The sequence below is a fragment of the Oryza sativa genome, chromosome 5, assembly GCF_034140825.1.
Source record: "Oryza sativa Japonica Group chromosome 5, ASM3414082v1".
NCBI lineage: Eukaryota > Viridiplantae > Streptophyta > Magnoliopsida > Poales > Poaceae > Oryza > Oryza sativa.
In genome coordinates, this window is record NC_089039.1 from 9,676,540 (window position 1) to 9,699,524 (window position 22,985).

The window sequence follows — 22,985 nt, forward strand, 5'->3', positions numbered from 1 at the left end:
AAACATTTTAAACCCCAAACTCTTTATACCGAATAAATTACACTCTATCTCGAACCAAATTAGTTATAGTCTTGATTGAGAATTAGGGGTACCACTACTAGAAAAAGCATTTTTACATGAGGACAAAACTAATTTTCCGAGGCGGGAGGGAGGTCCGCCTGCACCACAGCGACTGCGAAAATCATCGGGGCAACGTGGCCCGTCTGCGAAAATGGAATGAACAAACAAAAAAAAAAATCACCGGCCCGCTCCGTCATCGCCGCCGCCACCGCTCCACGCTGTTGTCGCTGCCGCCGGCCTCCCCCCTCCCTCCTCCGGCCAGATCTGTAAGGGAGGGGGGAGGGGAGCCGCCGCCGCCCTCCTCCCTCCTACCTCCGGCCAGATCTGGGAGTGAGGGGGGAGGGGAGCCGCCGCCGTTGTCACCGCCGCTCCACGCTGTCGCCGCCCCCGCCGGCCTCCCCCCTCCCTCCTCTGGCCAGATCTGGGAGTGAGGGGGGGGGAGCCGCCGCCGCCGTCCTCACCGCCGTGGCCGGAAGCCGCGCCACCTTGCCTCCTCGCCGATGTCGCCCTCCGCCGCCACCGCCTGCCGCCGCCGCTGCGCTCCCCGCAGCCCCCTCCGGCCAGATCTGGGAGGGACGGGCTGGGAGCCGCCGGCCGCCGCGCTCCCCCCGCCCCCCTCCGGCCAGATCTGGGAGGGAGGGGCCGGGCCGCGCTGCCCTCCTCCGTCGCCCTCCTCGGCTGCGCCGCCTCGCCTCGCCGCTGCAGCCCTCCGCCATCACCGCCCGCCGCCACCGCCGCCTCCGGCCGGCGGCCGGGTAGAGTAGAGGTGAGGGGAGGGGAGAGGCCGGTGAAGAGAGGTAAGGGGAGGGGAGAGGAGGAGAGGTGTGGAGGGGAGGAGAGGTGTGAGACTTAGAAAAAAATTAGCATCCGCAAGTCTATTTATATTCAAGTCTATTTTCGTAGGTGGACCACTTAAGCGGCGCCTGCAAAAATGAGCCCCCCCACGTCGGGAAAAATGCTTTTTCTAGTAGTATAATTCATCTAGTTTTAAGAGTTTAAGGTTTAAAATGTGTAGTTTTGTTGTTTAAGATATTTGTGAACTATCGCTATAGATAGGGGAGTAATTTGGATTTTTTTTTCTTCGTAAACCATCATGTTACCAATCTATAGCATTGACATACGTATGGTAGCACGACTCAACTACCGCAGCAGAGATCGATCGTTGTTCCTTCCGCAATTTGGTCGACGGCAGGTTTTTCCTTCGCACGGCTGTCAAAACAACAGTGCGGTTGCAGCTAGCGACGATGACAACTCTAGGTTGACAATGAGGGCCACTTGAAACTATTAAGACTATATATATGTATATATATGATTGGAGTATAAAACAAAAAATGAAGTACAAGATGATTATGAGAGGGAAGAAAATCGAAGGATATGTATATAAAAAAGATGATTAAAACGACACAATATTTGTAATTAAGAAAACAAATTTTTACACTTTGTTTTATATTTTAAGACAATTTAATTTTTTCAAGTCAAACTTATTTAAGTTTGACCATATGGTAACATGTACAACACCAAACTAGTTTCATTAAATATAGCATAAAATGTATTTTAATAATGTTTTTGTTTTGGGTTGAAAATGCTAATATGATTCATATAATGTATTAAAAAGTCATAAGCAAACATCTACATACTCCTCCGTTAAATAATATATCTCACGCTATAGTACCGTGTTTTTTTCTTTTTTTTTTTGCCTGCGATGTTGACACGTTCGTCCGGTGCATATATTCTAGTGCTGTACCTTTTTTTTCTAATTATATTTTTGCTGACAGATCTACTAATGTTTATTTTGACAAACGAAATCTTATTATATTTTATGCATGTACTTACTCCCATTTTTTTCTATTGTTTGAAGCGACATCTATGATCTATCTCTATATTTATTAACAAGCCAAGCAACTACCCAACGTCGTTGTTTCCACAGTGCGTATGAGCGAGCGAGCGAGCGATGAGAGAGATGCGGCGTTGGTGCAGCAGGATGAGCGGTCTCGTGTGGGTGGTGCTTGTGTGCTCATGGACATGGAGGATCGCAGCTGCTCAGGCTCCGCAACCACCAAAAACTGATCCACTCGAGGGTAAGTTGTACTACTACATCGATCTTACCAGATTTTTTGATGTATCATTTTTTTTTTGTTTTGTAATAAAGACTCTGTAAGTTTGTTTGGCTCAATTTCTACATATATACCAAAGGCTGAGTCAATATGGATCTGATTTGTCCGAAAGATCATCTCATACCATGTGCAAATCGTCGTCTTGATCTTGGTTTTCCTCCATCGATTGCAGGCCTCTAGCTTGCCTCAGAAAAAGAACTAGAGGGAACTTGATTCATTTTATAGTTCTGCATGGACATATATACATGAACACTAATTAAACAGTAACGCTGAGTTTAACCATGCCAGCGGCGGCCCTGAACACGATACTGGGAAGATGGGGCAAGAAGGCGTCGTCGGAGTGGAACATAAGCGGCGAGCCCTGCAGCGGTCTCGCCTCTGACAAAAGCGACTGGGATAACTACCCCAACATCAATCCATTCATCAAGTGCGACTGCACTTTCAGCAACAACACCCTCTGCCACATTACCAGACTGTAAGTATACGCTTCCACGTCTTCTCTCTTTGGTCAGGTGTGCTGTGCACTATGAGTTCAATGAAGTGCCCTTTGTAAAGAGTTCGTTTAAATATTTGATCTATATATTTGATGGTTCAAATATATGTGGTCAAGTGTCAGACTGTTAGTGACTGCTTGTTTTTTGATCTAGTGTCATCTAGTTCAGCTAATTAACTCTACATGTGTTGCTTGCAACTGCTTCCTACCATAAAATATGGTCCATTCCAACCACTGCTTTTGATCCAATTTGTTTATATTGTACTACTGTGTTTCCTCTATTTCTTTTTTCTTTAAACAACCCCGCACAAGATAGCACGACGTTTCTATTGATACAGCAGAAAAAAAAAATCACAAGTCCATAGTCCTGCGAGACAATAGTTAGGAAAAAGAAAAAGACAACCACACCACATATCTACATCTCCTAATGCTAAAATCGAAACAAGCACACAACAACCCTAAGGAATGTGTCTTCTAAATGACGCCTCCAAGGAGAAAACGACGCTAAGAGCGCCGCCACCGCCCATTCTAAAGAATCAGGACTTAGTTTTCACCAAAATAACCCATTGGGAGAGAAGAGGAAACATAGCAATGCCCCAAGGGAAAAGCGGGGTCCGTAGGCGTCGCCGTTGCCGGCCCGAAGGCTAGGCCTTCGCCCATAGTTCCTACTCTCCCGCACTAAAGAGTGCATATCAGATTCAGCAGAACCACCAACCAATCCCCTTCGACACATAGCAACTACGCCGGCACCTCGCTGCTGGCCGGTCATCAAAGAGAGTCTCAAACTCCGGCGCACTTCAACTGCATCCACGTGGTTGGGTTGGAGGAGAGAATGAGAGTGAAGAATGGATCATCTCTTCCCCGTACTAGCTTGTCCAGCATGGCCATCTTATGGCAGCAAGCCACCGCAGCAAAAGCACAAACGCCTGGAAAGATGCTTGCCGCAGGCTTCAACGTTCTTCTCATAGCACTACCATTGTCACCACCTCCACCAAGCTACCATTGTTTTCGCAATGGGCCGCTAGGTATCATCATCATTGCTTCCATCCTCTCACCACGGCAGCCACACCGCCACTGCACACCAGCCATGCCATGCTCGCACCATGACGCCGTTTGCACCGACCTTCCATAGCCCTTGGTGGCCTTTCACTGCCTCTGCTCTCGCCACGTTAGACTCCCACAGCCCCACCTCATCGGGTGCATCTCCTAGCGCCACCATGCCTACTAACTGCCACCACCGGACGCTCCCAGTAGGGTTCTCCTATCCCCGCCGCCATCTCCGCCTTCCTCCCACCGACGGTGTTGCACGGGTGAGCCCACCATCGATGGTGCAGCATCGCGCCTTTCCGCCTCCAAATGTCTGCCCCACCACCTCCGATGTCCACCACCTCCACACTGCCGCGCCCCACCGCCTCCCCGCCGCCACTAGCTCGAGGATCGGCTCCCTGCGCCTGGGAGGCTGGATCCGGGCTGAGGGGCTGGATCTAGTAGCCTCCTTGCCGCCTCCACGTCCACGCTGCCACCGACATCTACACTGCTGCCTCCACGCAGCCGTGCCTTGGCGCCTCGCCGCCACCACCGCCGGATCTAGACAGGAGGATGCCAGATCTGGCCAGCGGCATCGTGCCTCGCCGTCGTCACATTGCCCTGGATCTGGTCGGGGTCGTGGGCTTCGATGCCGCGACCTCGGGGGGAAGGGATGGCCCCGCCGCCGCCATCCTGGCGGCCACGTAGTTTCTGGTAGCCTGCTCGAGGGGCGGTGAGGTCGAGGAGGGAGATAGGCAGGGATGGTGGCGCACCGGCTGGGGGCGCCTCCCGTGTCGCCCCTGCCCTAGGAGTGACGTGGGGGCTTGCCTCTATTTCAAATTACTTGTGCTTCAAATGCACTAAGAATCCTCTCTTCACGACTGTCGATACCTAAACTTGTCGTCCGTGTCATTTTCCGATCTCTCAAAATATATTTTCAGGACTTCAAACTTGTCAAAGTGTGCCGTTGCGGTCCCACATTATCAATAGACGCTCATGTGAAATGCCACATGGGAGTTGACTCATTTTCTTTATCTTTTTTCTCCCCTTTTTCTTTTTCTTCTGTTCTTCCTTCCTTTTGGTGTGGAAAAAAGGAGAAGGGAAACACAAAGGGAAGGAAATAGAAGAAGAAAAAATTTTGGGACCGGAATATTAATGTGTTATGTCACATTAGTGTCCATGTGACATGCCACATAAGCGCCATGTAGGATCTCGGAGGGTCGTGGTAATTTGAGACCATAATGACACATTTTAATAAGTTCGAGGACCTAAAAATGAATTTTGACAGTTTAGGGACCTAGATGACATAGACGAACAAGTTTAAGGACGGGCAATACACTTTACTCTAAAAGTTATATCTGACATTGATTAGTGGACATTATAGTCGGAGTGAAGTATGCCGACAGTCCCTAAATTAGTGCGGGTGTATCATCTAGGTCTATAAACTATCAAAATGCATTCTCGGATCCCTGAACGTGTCGTGGGTGTCATATAGGTCCAAGCGGGCTCCAAGTCGCTCCGTGCGTTGACGTGGAATGCCACGGTGACATATACGTGTTAGTGTGACCCACATATTAGTCACATAGAAAAGTATATTTTCTCCTCCCTTTCTCCTTCTGGATCTTACATGAAATTAGAGGAAGATAGGGGGGAGAGAGAAGAAAAATATGTTTTTTTAATTTTAATATCTTCTATGTGAATGACATGTGGGTCCTGTTGACATGTAGGTGCCACCTTGGCATGTCACATCCACGCATGAAGTGGATTGGAGCCCATTTAGACCTTGATAACACCCATTAGAAGTTCGAGACCCAAAAATAAATTTTGGATGTTCAGGGACCTAGATGGCGCACTTACACTAGTTTAGAGATCACCTGTGTACTTCACTCAATTTTAAATCGCAAAAATTGTTTTTTTTTTGTTGGACCGAGGGAGTAGTACTTTCTATGTATATACAACAGTGAAATGATCATCTCTCCATAGTAATGGCCGCAGTATCGTTTTTTCGCATCACTGTCCTCTCTCATCTAAACCCTAGCCACTTGCTACCCCCCGCCTCCACCTCGCTGCTGCCTGAGCAGGCCACCGGAGGGCGAGCGATAGCTAGGATGGCTGCGGTGAGGTCTTCCTCGCCTCTTTTGGCGGTCTGAGCCAGAGATGAGGGACAGTGAGCAACACCAGAGTTTTTTTTTTTTGACTGAAAGTGAGCAACACCAGAGTTGAGGGACAATGAGCATGGCTTGAGCGGCATGAAGGGTGATGAGCTGATGATGCTGTCGTGGCCACACGCAGGAGTGCTAAAGGAACCCATGTGTTGGATGTAGTGCAACGGTCGGCTCATAATAGGGATAGTGAATCCCATGGGCTAGATTTGGCCGAATGGCAATGATGGATGGCAACCACATAATGCCTATCAGTGGCCAAGGTGGCACATGGGCATTGGGAGCCGTGCAGTGGTGCCGTTGGCAGGTGCGGCCTAGGTGGGCATTGGTATTCTCGAGCCTACAAGCCACGCCTAAGTTTCAGTTGTGCCGGTGTCGCGAGTGGTGGTGTCAGCGGTGGTTTAAAGCAAGGACATATTTTTTAAGATTTGAAGCTTAGTATTCTAGCTTTCTTTTCAGTCCTCTAGCATTTTTCTTGTTTTTTCTATACTAGAAAAGGTACCTGTGCGTTGCAACGGGTAGAGCCAATTTAATTTGTACATATGTGTCAGATAGAGAGGGGAAGACATATAGGTCCCACTATTATTTTGAAAAGTTTTTTCTGCCGACTTAGCATAAACCATTGTCTAAACCACTAATGGAGCTAATTTGCACCGGTTTTTTAAGTTGAGGGAAGCATTATACCCGGTTCTGGGTTGAGAGATGCCATTTGATCATAGGCAAAACAGGAGATAGGTAAAATAGACTTATTCCTTCCCCTCAAGTTTACAGCCCATATATGTTAGTTCAGCCAGCTTTCTACAACCCAATTAAATTTGAGAGGATCCATTATATGCCACTGACTTTGTCACATGTTTACGATTTGTCTCTGACTTTGTCATGTTCTATAATATGCCATCGATTTTTGCTTAACTTCTACAATTTACCATCACCGTCTGGTTAGCCTCTGTTAGCACTGTACATTTTTTTTCCAAATGACCAAAATACCCCTAGGACAAAAACTTCCAAAATTTGGATAAAATTATCAAAATATCATATTATAAACATAAGATTGTAAACATCCAAATTTTGGCCAAAAACATAAAATATGATATTTCAGAATTTTTATCCAAATTTTGAAAGTTTTGCCACAGGGATATTTTGGTCATTTTGACAAATTTGTACAGTACTAATAGAGACTAACCGGACGACGATGGTAAATCGTAGAAGTTAAGAAAAAGTCGATGGCATATTGTAGAACGTGATAAAGTCAGTGGCAAATCATAGATGTGCGACAAAATCAATGGCATATAATGGATTCTCTCATTAAATTTGCACTAATAAAGCATGAAAATAATCCTTTTCTTTACAGCTCGATTCAATCTTCATTGTCAGTCCGAGCGAGTGAACTTCGGCTGAATTGTGCCGAACTGAGCTGATACGACAATGGAAACAAATCGGACAACGCACAAAATTTTCAGGCAAAAACACCTTAAACTTTTATAATTGTAGAGATAGAGATAGAGATAGAGATTGTGAGGCGTGGGGTTTAAATACTCCCGATTGTAACTTTGGCTGCATACATCCAACTATGGACAAGCCCATCCAAATTTCACTTCTTTTGTTTTCCTCTGAAACCACACCAGTCCGTCCCAAATTTGGTATGCCGGATGAAAACCGGGTATTCTATTTTTTTTTGGGTGAATCGGCCTGATTTTGTACGTTCTTTGGGCAAACCAAATGATTTGGGAGTTAGGGTAAAAAGTGAATAGTTCTCAACAATCCAAGGGAAAAAATAGAATTATTTCATTTACTTATCAACATTGATTACTTTCTTGTTTTTGTAGGAGGGTAACAAATTTGAGCGTTGTTGGCGAAATACCTTTGGAGCTGCAGAATTTCACCTATATGCTGGACCTGTATGGTATCTATGCCTTATCATCTTAATCCTGATAATCAATGTTAATTTTGCAGGAAATATAAATTCAACTCCTTGTTTTGAATACTCAACTGTCGACATCCTGGTGAAAACCAGCAAATAGTAGTCGGGAATGCAAGATTTTTGTGTTAGCTAACTGACATGATGTTTCTTGGTGTTGTTGCAGGAACCTGGGCTATAATTACTTGACTGGTGCCGTGCCATCATTCTTTGGAAAGTTTACTTTCATGAAATATTTGTAGGAGCTATACGTCAATTTCTCAAATTCATGTAGCATCTATAGATTGGTGTTTTGTGTTAACTATTTTTCATCATTTAAAGGGCTTTTCCTTTCAATGCACTGTCTGGACCGCTTCCAAAGGAACTTGGAAACCTCACCAATCTCCTCTCGCTGTAAGGACTTGTTTTTCATGGCAGATCAATCTTCAAATATAATTTTGCGACTGCCTGAACTAAAATAATTATACTAGAAACGATTAATCACATTTTTTCTCGACAATAAATTTACTGTAAATTCAGAAGTCTATATGTTAGTCCTGTCGGCATATCTTAGCCTGTAAGTTTCAAGTTGTACTTCACATGTTCAAGGAAAATTGACCTGAGGAAGGCTTGAAAATTTATTATGTAGGTCAGATGGCTCATCAGGTTAAACTGAGCCCCTTTCCAGCTATTAGAGGAATATAGCTAATTTATTGTCATGAAATATTCGTTTTGATTCAGGGGCATTAGCTTTAACAATTTTAGCGGTCAACTTCCTAAAGAACTGGGCAATATGACCAATCTTCAGCAGATGTAAGATGCACCATTTCTAATATCCAATTGCTATTTATGAATAACTAAATTTTGTTATGGGCAGATATATTGTTGTACAGGATAACACTTCAATCTTTCAATAACAGGTACATCGATAGTTGTGGATTCAGTGGTCCGTTCCCTTCAACATTCTCAAAACTTCAGAACCTGAAGATCTTGTACGGTCAATACCATAGCCTTAGACATTATATATGTTCGTCATGTTTTCATGCTAAATGTCTAACATTTGGATGCGGATGCAGGAGGTCATCAGATAACGATTTTACAGGGAAAATACCTGATTATTTGGGGATCATGCCTAAGTTGGAAGATATGTAAGATTAATTATATAAACTTGTTGACATACCACTCAGTGTATCTTATTCAGAGACAAATGGAATTGTTCAACATAAAGTTTCTGCATGTGTTTTTCCATCTGAACTCAAACAATAGAATTTTTCACCTTCCAGTCTGCATGGAATTAGAGTAATCTGCATGCCATGTTGATACAAACAACTTTGACTTAAAAATGCTCATACATGGAGCTTACTTTTCTCTATTAGAATGAGCTTCGCATGTCTGTACTTTTCTGAAAGTGTGAGCTTGTAGGGCTTTCCAAGGAAATTCTTTTGAAGGACCGATCCCACCAAGTTTAGCTAATCTAACCAAGTTAACCAACTTGTAAGTACATTGTTTTGGGTATCATTGATTCGATGATGGCTGAGAGCCTGACAAGGTCAAGCTAGATAACTGATTTGTAAAATATACAAATGAGCAGACGGATTGGTGATATTGTAAATGGGAGCTCTTCATTGGCCTTTATCAGTAACCTCACATCTTTGAGCAACCTGTATGTGATGCTTTTACACATAGAGCTTATAGTATTCACAAAGTTTCAAGTTACTGAAATTTGATCTTTTTGTCACAGAATATTAAGGAACTGCAAGATATCTGGCAATCTTGCACCAGTAGATTTTTCGAAGTTTGGAGTTTTAACCCTGCTGTGAGTTTTCACTCTTAGCATTGCTACATGATTTATTGTGCTTTTAATCATTTCTTCAGATTGTGAAGCATCTCTTGATGTAAAAAATCTGTCATGAATCACAGGGACTTGAGTTTTAACAATATCACAGGCCAAATTCCTCAAACCATTCTGAATATGACAAATCTTGAATTTCTGTAAGAATGTTTTCATTGCCTTAATTAAGTTTACACAAATAAAAGCTGAGCTCATCATTATGTTCCATCATCTTGTACCATATCAGGTTTCTTGGGAACAACAGCTTTACAGGAAGTCTTCCAGATGCTATAAGCCCATCCTTGAAAGCGATGTATGTCAAAAAGACCAAAATAGCACCATAGGTCAAATTATTTTCATAATACAATGTACTAATTTCATATGTACTGACCGTGGACTGTTTGTAGCGATTTTTCCTACAACCAACTCACCGGAGGCTTGCCTTCTTGGGCTACCCAGAACAACTTCCAATTGTGAGTATGAAATTCTGAAGTTTGGATTGAAGAATAGTAGAATTAGATATTCTAATCTTTTATTTTGTACTAGAAATTTGGTGGCAAACAACTTTGAACTTGGTACCATAGGCCACAGGTACTTATGACATTTAGTTATAATTCTGCAAGAGGTTAACCATCAAAAGAATGTTACTCACAACTTTTATTTTTTTAATTAAAATTGTCCACAGCACTTTACCTTCAGGACTAAACTGCCTCCAGCAAGACACCCCTTGTTTCCGTGGATCTGCAGAATGTATATTTCTTTCTCTTCATCTACAGTAGTAGTTACCATGAGCATGGAAATTTGAATGATTGATTTTACAAATCTTAATTCCAGACTATTCCTTTGCGGTTGACTGCGGCAATAATAGAACGACTAGAGGCTTAGATGGAACTATTTACGAACCAGATGCTGCAAACCTTGGGGCTGCATCATATTATGTTACTAGTGACACAAGATGGGGTGTAAGCAATGTCGGGAACTACTTTCTGGCTACAGATGGAGTGAACATAATAAATAGTCCACAGAAAATTCAGAATGTCCTTGATTCAAGATTATTTGAAACTGCAAGGATGTCGGCGTCGTCGGTGAGGTATTATGGCCTTGGACTCGAGAATGGAAATTACACTGTTCTGCTTCAATTTGCCGAGTTTGCTTATCCAGACTCGCAGACGTGGCTAAGCTTAGGAAGGAGAGTTTTTGACATATATGTCCAGGTAAAAATTGACTGGCTTGTTTACTGAATTTTTTTATTCTTTATCTGAACCAGTTGCAATTTGCCTAGGGTGATCTAAAAGAAAAGAATTTTGATATAAGGAAGATGGCGGGTGGAAAATCTTTTACTGCAGTCAACAGAAGTTATACTGCAAGAGTGTCCAAAAATTTCCTTGAGATTCATCTCTTTTGGGCTGGTAAGGGAACTTGTTGTGTACCTACTCAAGGTTACTATGGGCCGATGATCTCAGCATTAAGTGTCACACCAAGTAAGCGCAACCATTATGTTATCTTCAACAAGGATTATATGGAATCTAATAAGATCATTTTTTTATACAGATTTTACTCCAACAGTTCGAAATGGTGTACCAAAAAGGAGAAGTAAAGCAGGTGCAATTGCTGGAATAACAATTGGTGCATTAGTGTTAGGAGTAGTATCCTTATTTGGAATATTTTTGTTGGTAAAGAAGAGAAGAACAATAGCAGAACAGCAAGAAGGTATTAATTATTTTTATAGTAATTCAGTCTAAAACTATTTAGATGATTTACTCTTTCTCATCTGACCATGAAAAACAAGCAGAACTGTACAACCTTGCTGGACAACCCGATGTCTTCAGTAACACTGAACTCAAGCTAGCTACCGACAATTTCAGTTATCAAAACATCATTGGGGAAGGCGGATATGGGCCAGTGTATAAGGTTTTCTATTATCTGTTACTAATAATGTGCAAAAAGAGACGAGTATTTATTTCATTTTCTATTAAGACCAGAATTTTGGTAATCTTTATGTGCATGTTCAAAATATACATGTAATAGGTTTCTTCATTTGGCAGGGTAAACTACCTGATGGAAGAGTTATAGCAGTGAAACAACTTTCTGAAACATCTCATCAAGGCAAAAGCCAATTTGTGACAGAGGTAGCAACAATCTCTGCTGTGCAACACCGGAATCTTGTTAAATTGCATGGGTGCTGCATTGATAGTAAAACACCCTTGTTAGTTTATGAGTACCTTGAAAATGGAAGCCTGGATCGAGCAATATTTGGTGAGTTCAATGATGCAAATTTCCAGCATATGACATTATGCTTGGTTGATTTCACTAATACAATTTTGCTTCACTAAGACAAGACAATTTGTTTTTTTTTGTATTTTGCCAACAACTGAGTTATTTCTGCTTGCACAGGACATAGTATCTTAAAACTAGATTGGGCAATGCGATTTGATATCATTTTAGGCATAGCAAGAGGCCTAACATATCTTCATGAGGAGTCAAGTGTCCGCATTGTGCATAGGGACATCAAAGCCAGCAATGTCCTACTTGACACTGACCTCACCCCAAAGATCTCTGACTTTGGACTTGCCAAACTATATGATGAGAAGAAAACTCATGTGAGCACAAGAATTGCGGGCACAATGTAAGAACATTTAACCATTTCTCTTCTTAAAACCGCAATATCAATATGATTGCTACTATTAATTTATCTTATCTTTGTCAAGGGGCTACCTAGCTCCTGAGTATGCAATGAGAGGTCATTTGTCAGAGAAGGCCGATGTTTTTGCATTTGGAGTACTTATGTTGGAGACTGTTGCTGGTCGATCGAATACAAACAACTCCCTTGAGGAAAGCAAGATATATCTCTTGGAGTGGGTAAGCTGATCAATGATCTTTCCATCCCAGAAAACATTAGTTCGTTCGTGTTTATTGTCTTCTGCTCACTGAACCTATGTTTGTATATAGGCCTGGGGTTTGTATGAAATGGGGCAAGCTCTGCGCGTAGTCGATCCATGTCTTAAGGAATTTGATGAGAAGGAAGCTTTCAGAGTCATCTGTATTGCTCTCCTTTGTACGCAGGGCTCACCGCACCAGCGGCCGCCAATGTCAAGGGTTGTGGCAATGCTCATCGGAGATGTTGATGTGGCTGAGGTGGTCACGAAGCCGAGCTATATCACCGAGTGGCAGCTCAGGGATGGTGGGAGCAGTAGCTACACCACTAGTAGCTATGCAGGATCTAGTAACCCTGAGTTTAGTAGGCAGAGGGAGACCAACCCTCTCGCACGGTCATCACCAACGATCACCAAAGCTAGTCTGGTGGGAAGGTGAGAATTGAAAGTTGAATTGCTGCAGGTGATTGACCCTTGGTTTGCAGTGACAATATTATACGTTGGTGTGAATTGGAGAAAATAACATAATTACTTACTCTGGTTTCTTGTCTGAAAATAAAAGCTTTCCTCCTATAATTTTTGAAAGGTGAATTAATGTGGCGTATTATTAGTATTCTGAGTGAATAAGTGTCAGCAACAGTTGTTGGGTACAGAATTACATCATGCTTGTCAAATGAATGTTTGATGAGGTGTACAATGAAAGGCCATATGGACATCAATCCAACAATGAGAAAATGGTTTATGGCAGAAAGAAATACTACTTCGATCCAAAAATATAAGAAGCTTTTGGGTTGAACACAGGTATTAAAAAGTAACTAAAATTAATTGGAGGAATATTGTGATTGGTTGATAAGAGAAAGTAGATGGAGAAATTAAGAGGTCGACGCATGCGATTGCTTGAGAAGAGAATAAGTTACATTTGGGACAAATTTTCAATTCTAGAAGTTATTTTATTTCGGGATGAAGGAGGTAAGAGATTTCCAGTATTCAGAAACTTCGATACGAATAAGTTCGATTCTTCATGGCCCAGCAACAATGGACAGGATACACAACTAGAACCTAATTCATGTAAAAGAACAGACTCGTCATAGTAACACAAACACTAGATCAAAACAATGACAAACGTGCAACTCAAACTAAAATCAAGACCGGAACTTGACACAACAATTCAACTTAAAATTCTGCTCAGTAGACTAATGGAACGATGCAACAACTCAAGTTGGCTTGGTAATGGATATAATCTTTTTATGGCTATTTTCTGGTTAGGTAGATAAATTACTACTCTCTCTGTTTAAAAATAGAGGGAAACTATTTTATGCCATTGCGAACAGGCTCTAGCTGAGTTGGTTAGGTGGCTCTAGTAACACTCGTCAGGTCCTAGGTTTGACTCTCAGTGGGAGTGAATTTTAGGCTGGGGTTAAAAAAAATCCCCTGTCCCATGCCAAAGCACAGGTCTAAGGCCCAGTACATGTCGTTGGTCATTCTCACACAAGTTACGGTGTCACTGTATGGGTGGGGTTGGGGTTCGGGGATTTTTTCGACTTGCATGAAAAGGTCTTCTTCTATACAAAATGCTTGTGGGTGTTGGCAACTATTTGTGACAAGTTGACAATGACGATCGCAGCACCTTAAGCCTTGCGGTGATCCTAGAGTCGCCAACCATAACTAAACCGGCTAGCGGAGCCGATTTCTAGATAATTACCCGTCTCGTGGGTAAAACGTTAGGTTTTCAGGACAAACCTACAAAGAGATGTCGCACTCTTGCAGCGGCGGCGAACGGTTTACGGCACAAACCGACAAAGATGGACAAACTAAGAGAAAACTAAAAGCAATATGAAAAACGATTCGATTGATTGATTGTAGATTGGTTTTTTTCAATGAACCAGCCATGTCCCTTATATAGGGGTTGGTCTTGCCCTCTACAGGCCCTCCTCCACGTCCAACTCGGGGTAGAAACTAAAGGAAACCCGAAACATGCCTTCCCGAGCAAGGAAACCTCGAGACCCGACGAAACACAGTCGGGCTCGGACCTGCCGGTCAGACCGGCCCTCAACTGGCGGTCTGACCGCCCAACACACGGCGGTCAGACCAGCCCACTCGGAGGAAACCGGTAGATTTCCAAATTCTGGCAATTTTTCCTATTTTAATTCTTGGTGCCAAATTTTGGTGTAAACACATGCCCCCCTGCCTTTTCGATGAACAACGTGAATCTAAAAGCATAGAACATGTTTTGGTCTTAGGACGATAATCCAATTACTGGCCATAGTATCTCCTAAGCGTCTTGCCAAACGCTCGGGAAGTAATTCTTCAAGTATTTCCCGTTGATTGCTCGCTGAAAACGCTCCCCTTGAAGTGTCTCCAAAAAATATGCGTTTCCTCGAACAATGCCGCATACTCGATAAGGACCCTCCCAACTAAGAGACCACTTACCGAACTCCTTGGATCGAGTACCCAAAGGCAAAATTGTCTGTCAAACCAAATCTCCAACTTGAAACAACTTTGCTTTCACCCTTATATTGTACGCCTTGGCCACCCTTTTCTTCTCATTCTCTATCTCTTTCAATGCCTTCAAGCGCTTGTCAATGACTTCATCAAGGTTATCTCCCATAAACGTCTTGTAATCTTCACTTGACAAATCATCTTGCTTGATATAATGAAGAGAACCAAGATTTACCTCCACCGGTAAAATGACTTCTCGACCATAAACCAACTCAAAAGGAGTCACTTTAGTGGCACCATGTTTAGATATCCTATGCGCCCATAATGCTTCGGAAAGCACCTCATGCCACCTCTTTGGGTGTTCCTCAATCTTCTTTTTCACTAACTTCAACAATGTCTTATTACTCGACTCGGCTTGTCCATTAGCCTGAGCGTAGTAAGGAGAAGAACTCAACAATTTAATACCATAAGATTCGGTAAAACTCTTCACTTCCTTAGACATAAAAGAAGCACCTTGGTCCATAGTTAATGTTTGCGAAATACCGAATCTATGAATAATATGCTTCAAAATAAAGTCAATTACCTCCGTATGAGTCATGTTCTTCAAAGGCACAGCTTCGGCCCACTTGGTGAAGTATTCCGTAGCAACTAGCACGGACCTATGCCCCTTTGATGACGAAGGACAAATTTGACCAATGAAATCCAAAGCCCTACATCGGAACGGCCATGGTTTCATTATAGGATTCAACACGGCGGCGGGCGCCAATTGAACATTGCCGAACCGTTGACAAGCTTCGCATCCCCTATAATATTTGAAGCAATCATCAATCATCCTCGGCCAATAGAACCCCACTCTCCTAAGCAACCAATTCATCTTGTGGGCCGATTGATGAGTTCCACAAATTCCTTCATGTACCTCTCCCATAGCCACTTTAGATTGATCTTCATCTAAGCACTTTAACAAGACACAATCTATATTTCAGCGATATAACTCTCCACCAAACAAAGTGTATTTGAACGTGTAACATCCTCAAATTTTAAACTAAAATTTGACTGCATCATGCTGGCTTTTGATTAAATTTGTTTGGTTCAAAAATCTATTTGATGTTTATTTAAAAATTGGTTCAAGTATTATTAGAACCCTTCCAATTTACTCTAACTTATTCCCTTTATTTTAAACCCTAGTGAATTTGAGCAAAATCTCTCAAATTCAAACCATAGATTATTTCTTTAGCCTATCCTATTATTAGTGGAGTTTTGCTATACTCTAAACCCTAGTGAAACCCTTCCAAACTCCTAGTTTGAATTCAAATCTTTTCTAGGGAAATATTCAAAAATTCTGGAAATTCACTGTTCATTGCACCCAAGGTGCTCGACAGAATGCCTAGCCCAATTAGAGCAACCCAACTTCTTCCAATCTTGCACAAAGTTTAGATTTGGTCCTAGGGGACCACAACCCACTCAAAACCGTGGCTTTCTTTGCCTCTTCCTCCCCTTCGCGCCGCCCGGGCATCCGACTTAGCCGCGCGCCATGTCGCCGCGCGTCGGCCTCGGAGCCGCCTGCGCATGCCCGACCGCCTTGGCGCGCCATCACCCGTCCGATGCCCTCAGCTCACCGCTGCTGCACCAATCTTGACGACGACAAAGCCGGGATGACCGCCGCTGCACGAAATCGTCGCTCGACGCCGTGCGCTCCCATCCAAGCCGCCGCCGAGTGCGATTTCGCTTCTACCCGGGGTGAATCGCGCCAATTCTTGCCGCACGGTTGGATTGGAGATAGACGGTGGTATCCCCTCTCACAATTCAAACCATTCACCCCAAGTCGGCCGTTTTCACCCTCGCCGCCGCCGCGCGTCGTGCTCGGATTGGCGTCAACACGTCGCCAGCCGATTCCAACCGCGGTCAAGTCAATCCTTCGCCGGTAAGTATTCGAACGTGGCCTCCCGCCACTCAAATCGATCTTGCCCGCCCTCTCTCAGCTTCTGCCACCTTTGCCTCATCCAAAACCCGAGTTCATCCATGGCGATGACGGTGCCCGAGCTCATCCGGTCCTCCTAGCCCTATAAATAGGACCCCAATCCCTTCCCTGTCCATCATCGATCATCAACAACCATAGCCCCACAACCCCAAAGCTCTGCTTCACCAATCCATCTAATCAACCACCCTCGCTCGTCGGTCGAACACCTTGTGCGCGATCGACTCAACCCCTCTCCATCCATCCTCCGCCCTAAATAACCCTTAGAACACCTATATCCTACCATGTTCTAGCATAATAAGCCCTAACCAAAGCTCTACGTCGAGTTTTACCTCGCCACACCAAGCCGAGCATTGCCGCCCCCACGCTGCTCTGTTCTTCGCCGCCGCGAAGTTTTTCCGGCCGCAATCCGTCGTTTCAACCAACCTCGGTGAGTTCTTCCGTTTCAACCATCTACATACTACCTAGATTCCATTTTAGCAATCCTTTTGCACAAACATGCCGCCCTCTGAGCTGCCGACGTGAGCACGGCCGCCGCCTATGGAGGCGCTCGTCGGCAACTATGTTTCGCACCTTGCCAAAGGTTGGCAAGCTGCCCCGGAATCCCTCTAAATACCTCATAGATGCTCTGGAACCCCTCCCCTAGCCATGTCTAACTCTTATCACCTTGATCGCCATCTCGGCCTAACCGTGCCACCGCCGCCCTAGCCGCTAAGCCGTCCATGCATCAAATTAACTCCTCCGCCGCCGCTCGCCGTCGCCGGAGATCCCTAGCTCCCTCCCCTCCTCGGCCGCAACCACTTTCTCCCTCTATTGCCGCCGCAATCCTAAACCCTAGTGCCGCCAGCCTGACTTGGGGAATGGCCGAAGGTAGAAGAAGAGAAGAGAGAGAGAGAGACTAACAGGTGGGACCCGCACACAGTGCCATTTCACATTTATTTGATTTTCAAACTTTAGAAGCCCATATCTTTTAAAATATAGATCCAATTTCAATGAAACTTGGACCAATATTCTTCTAAAATCATTCTCTATCTTTTGGACCCTTTTTGCTATTTTTACATTTTATTTTATTTTCTCTATTTTTCTTATTTTTAGATTTTATTTAAAACTCCTTTTTGAATTTGGATTTTATTTGTCTAACCCTAGGTCTTGAGGATTCCTCTGACACTCTAGATAATATCAATCAATCTCAGGACATCGAGCAAGGCAAGTAACCATATACCTGTTGATCATTTAAGCCTATATTTTACAAATTATTTATTTATAGCCTTCTATTCAATATTCTATTTTCTATGCATAAATTAATCATAGAAACCCAGATAATTTAGTATTGCTTATTTTGCTTACAATCTGGTTAAAATACCCTATACTTAGGTTGGAACAATACGTAAGATTTGGATGATTTCCGGGTGGCTAGTATTGTCTCAATCGATATAAGTTTTACAAGGTACTTATGTCGAACGAACGGGTACGACCGCAGTTTCTATAATGGGGACAGACCTAGTTATTAGGTTAATTGGCAATATGGCACCTCTGTATAGTGGTTCTTATTTTTAAGTCCTCGCGCAGGAGGCAACTATAGCCGCGAAGGGCAACTTTAACCATTACCATGTACAGGTAAATGGTTTGTGATACTCGAGTATAAACTATATGGTATATTTCTAAACCCTGATCGAGATGACGTGGTGTCATACGGTCAGTTCCCCTTAAATATCTCGGGAACGCCACAACTCCTCTTGCTGCTGTTAACATTACGTTCAGAGCATATGAGGATATAAGTTCATGGAACAGGTGCCATAATTGTTAATGACTTAATACTGGGCCATGACTAAAGTCGATGATTATCAGCAAGTCGTGGACTGCAGGTAAAGCGTACATCTGCTGCAGTAGAATATCTTTGAAACTATTCGAATAGCCGTACTCATGGAGTTGAGTACCGGGACTCATATGGTACCCTGGTTAGAAACCTAAAGTTTATATGTTTTATAAACTCTTGCTATGATTTTTCCAGATTGTCCAATACTGCTTTTTGCAAAGAACCCTATTATATGTCAATGCACAACATATTTCCGTGATAACTTACTGAGTATTGTGAATACTCATCCTTGCTCTTATAACCCCTTTTTCAGATCTAGGTCAAGAGGAGGACCCTTATGACTATTACTACGAAGACCCCGATAACTTAGAAAATCCCTAAAGGTTATACCTCACTAGTCAGAATGTATAGAAACTTCCGCTGTGTATTAATTAGATAGGTGAGTACCTATTATTGTAAAACCCATAGTATTGTAAGACTTTAACGTATGCAACGAAGAACCAGTTATATTGTATGTATCATTTTTTACTGATCCAGGGATTGATACATTAATCTTAGTCGGATCCAAGTTGTTAGTTTTGGGTCCCGATAGAACGCTTGCCGCCAAATTTTCCAATCAACCTTAAGTGTAGGATCTTTCAAATATCAAATCAAAGGAATTCTCCAATCTTCTTTCTCTTCCTGGGTACAAATGTCCAAATTTACAATTAATTCAACCTCTAAATTGATTGAAACGTGCCCCCCAGCGCTCTGCCCAGAACCGGTCAGACCGGCCACACAGGGCCGGTCAGACCGCTCGGGGATGCCGGTCAGACCGGCGGCATGTAGCCGGTCAGACCGCCCCTGGTCACCAGTCAAACCGGCCACGCAATGCCGGTTAGACCACCCCTGGTCCCCAGTTTTGCCAATTTCGCACAAAGGTTTAAAATCAAGCTCCGACTCTTCCAATACTAGAAATATTCTCTTCTTCACATTATAGCCAGATGCTTGTTGTGCCAAGTCATTTGCTCTAGAATTATCACGCCTAGCAATATGTCTAATAGCAAAATTATCAAAATTGGCAATAATATCCAAACATGAATCGAGGTACCTATTTAGTGATCCGTCCAAGCATTTATAAACTCCAGCGACTTGTTGCACCACCAATTCCGAATCACCAAAAGCCTCCACGTACTTAGCTCCAACCATCTCCATAACTTGTTAGCCGAATAATAAAGCATTATATTCGGCATGATTATTTGTACAATAATACTCCAAACGAACCAATGCTTCATAACACATGCCATTAGGTAAAAACAAAACTACCCCTATACCTTGACCTTCTTTGCAAGAAGAACCATCAAAATAAATCTTCCAAGGTATAACTTCAACTAAGAAAACCTCTCCCTCATAAGCGATATCTACATGATGATCCACCATAAAATCACATACAATTTGGCCTTTCATAGATTTCAATGGTTCATAAGCCAAATCATAATCTATCAAAACATATGCCCACTTGCCAATTCTCCCACTTAGAATTGGCCTTTGCAACATGTGTTTAATAACATCGGCTTGACAAGCAATTATGCATGTACTAGATAACAAATAATGCCTCAATTTGGTACAAGCATAATATAAGCATAGACAAAGTCTCTCTATAAAAACATACATCGTTTCGGCATCTAAAAGACGGCGGCTCAAATATGTAATGATATATTCCTTGCCATCTTCCTCTTGCGTTAAAACGGCACCAATGACTTTGTCTTCGGAGGCAATATATAACCGAAGAGGCTTTTCGGCTTTAGGCACTCACACAACGGGTGGAGTAGACAAATATCTCTTCAACTCTTCAAACGCCCCTTGTTGTTTTGCCCCCCCAAGTAAAATCGGCTTATTTTTTCAAGCGAAGTATAGGAACAAAAGCATCGATTTTACCCGCTAGGTTAGAAATAAACCTTCTCAAATAATTCACCTTACTTAGCAACTTTTGGACCTCCTTCTTGCATGTCGGCGCTTTGAAATCACGAATCTTTTCTATCTTATTAGGATCAATCTCAACTCCTCTCTCATGCACCATGAATCCTAAGAACTTTCCTGCCGACACATCAAAAGCACATTTAAGTGGGTTCATCTTTAAACCATACCGGCGCATCCTCTCAAAAGCTAACCTCAAATCAGCTATGTGTCCTTCCATACCATCCGATTTGACAACAATATCATCAATGTAGATCTCTAAGATAATACCTAGCAAATCATGAAAGATCAAATTCATTGCCCTTTGATATGTTGCACCGGCGTTCTTCAACCCAAAAGTCATGACAACCCACTCAAACAAACCAACAAATCCCGGGCACCTAAAAGCCGTTTTGTACATATCCTCTTCCGCCATAAAGATTTGATTGTAGCCGGCATTACCATCTAGAAAGCTAATCACCTTATGACCCGAGGCATCATTAATCATCATGTCGGCTATAGGCATAGGATACTCATCTTTTGGGGTGGCTTTATTTAAATCTCTAAAATCTATGCAAACTCTAATCTTACCACTCCCCTTCTTCTCCACCGGGACTATGCTAGAGACCCACTCCGCATAACCACCGGGATCAATCTTCTCTTTGACTCGGTCATATAGCAAAGGATTAAAATGACGAGGTGGTTGCTTATAAGGCCTAGAACCCGGTTTAATTGGAAGCCGATGCTCAATGAGCTCACGGCTAAGACCCGGCATCTCATGATATTCCCATGCAAAGCAATCAACATATTCTTTAAGTAGCTCGATTATCTTAACCTTATAATCGGCTCTCATATTTTTGTTTACAAAAGTCGGCCTTGGTTTCATTCCATCACCTATGTCTACTTCTTCCAAAGGATTGGCCGATGTAAACCATTTCCCTAGCTTCTCTACTTCATCAAAATCTTCAACGGTTTCACCAATATCGTTCTTTGTAGACCGATATTCTTGCACCCTCTTTTGTAACCACTCTAAATTAGCCTCGTTACTCATTATACAAATTTATATGGCTTAGCCGTGCTACACTAGCCGGCTTTACAGAGATAGGTACAAATTTGCCATCGGAGATACTAATAAAATCATAACTAGAAAGATCCCTCCCCGATAAGCATTGAATATTCCCATGACGCCACTCAAAAGTAGCATCGGCCATTGCAACCTCGGCCGATGTATCCGCTTGAACAATTTCAACATCATCACCGTCCCATTGAATTAAACATTGATGCAAGGTAGAAGGCACACAACAATTGGCATGGATCCAACAACGACCCAAAATAACATTGTAGTTACCTTGCACATCGACGATGAAGAAAGCGGTTGGTAGCGTCTTGTTTCCCACGGTGAGCTCCGCCGAAAAGATACCCTTTGCCTCCGTTGGTTCGCCATTGAAGCCATTGAGAATCATGTTAGTCTTCTTCAACTCATCATCCTCACGCCCCAACTTCTTGAATAATGAATACGGCATCAAGTTCATTGTCACGACCGGAAATAACCCAACGGGCGTTCCTTACGTGCGTGCATTAATCCTTGTCCCAGGAGGCAAGGTACACCAAAAGTTGATACAATTCAGAGTTTAACAAGCGGAAGCGTAAATAGTTAATTTATTACATGGGCAGCGAAGGCCCAGCACACACAGAGACAAACGAGAAACAGCGGAAGACTAGGGCGACGACCACAGGCACTTGACGGCAGGCACGAGCTAGACACCGAAGCCTTCATCCTCCAGGAACTCCTCTTCTGGGGTTGGGGAAAATTGAGCAAGACTGAGTACAACCACCGTACTCAACAAGACACACCCACAAATGCAGAATAAATGCAAGGGAGTACAAGGGAGTTATACTATAAAGGGTTAGGGTTGCAGTAAACAGCATTTAAAGACATTTAGTTGCTCAGGGCTATTTTGCAAACACGAATCTAATACTATACAATATTATTTATCAAGGCCGTGAACCCACACGAACCTGCCTTAACCCAAGGCCTACGATGATTCAGACCGAACTGGCAACCCGACCCTGGGTCCCAGCTCGTCCCAAGCCAACCCAGGCCAACCATTCCACATTTTAGTTGTTTAGCAGGTTTTAAGAATTTAAAACACTAACTTGGGTACATTGCTCGGCTTGCCCATAACCGAGGGCGCGGCTATTCGAATAGGTTGTACTCTGATCAGAGGTGTACATCTTTACCCACAAGACACATCTTCCTCACGTGTAACCACGTGCCACATACCACCACGATATACAGACGGAAGACGTGACATAGTTTCCAACCCATCCTAGCCATAGACAAGAGTACCGACCCAATCCCAC

General features: G+C 43.2%; 1 protein-coding gene across 2 annotated transcripts; it reads left to right on the forward strand.

Moving 5' to 3' along the window:
* The first annotated feature begins 1,923 nt into the window (after nt 1-1,923).
* Nucleotides 1,924-13,047, forward strand: LOC4338238 (probable LRR receptor-like serine/threonine-protein kinase At1g56140). Of its 2 annotated transcripts, none has more exons than XM_015785348.3 (24): nt 1,924-2,138; nt 2,463-2,649; nt 7,682-7,753; nt 7,940-8,011; nt 8,095-8,166; nt 8,494-8,565; nt 8,673-8,744; nt 8,829-8,900; nt 9,175-9,246; nt 9,344-9,415; nt 9,494-9,568; nt 9,673-9,744; nt 9,831-9,896; nt 9,991-10,056; nt 10,130-10,174; nt 10,269-10,333; nt 10,418-10,797; nt 10,866-11,064; nt 11,135-11,293; nt 11,376-11,494; nt 11,629-11,839; nt 11,978-12,209; nt 12,292-12,442; nt 12,533-13,047. In XM_015785348.3, the coding sequence occupies exons 1-24, from the start codon at nt 2,012-2,014 to the stop codon at nt 12,893-12,895; spliced, it is 3,093 nt and encodes a 1,030-aa protein (XP_015640834.1). In that variant the 5' UTR covers nt 1,924-2,011; the 3' UTR covers nt 12,896-13,047. The 2 variants fall into 2 exon arrangements, with proteins under 2 accessions (XP_015640834.1, XP_066166585.1); XM_066310488.1 differs by having other exon boundaries at nt 12,647-13,047.
* Nucleotides 13,048-22,985: the final 9,938 nt, after the last annotated feature.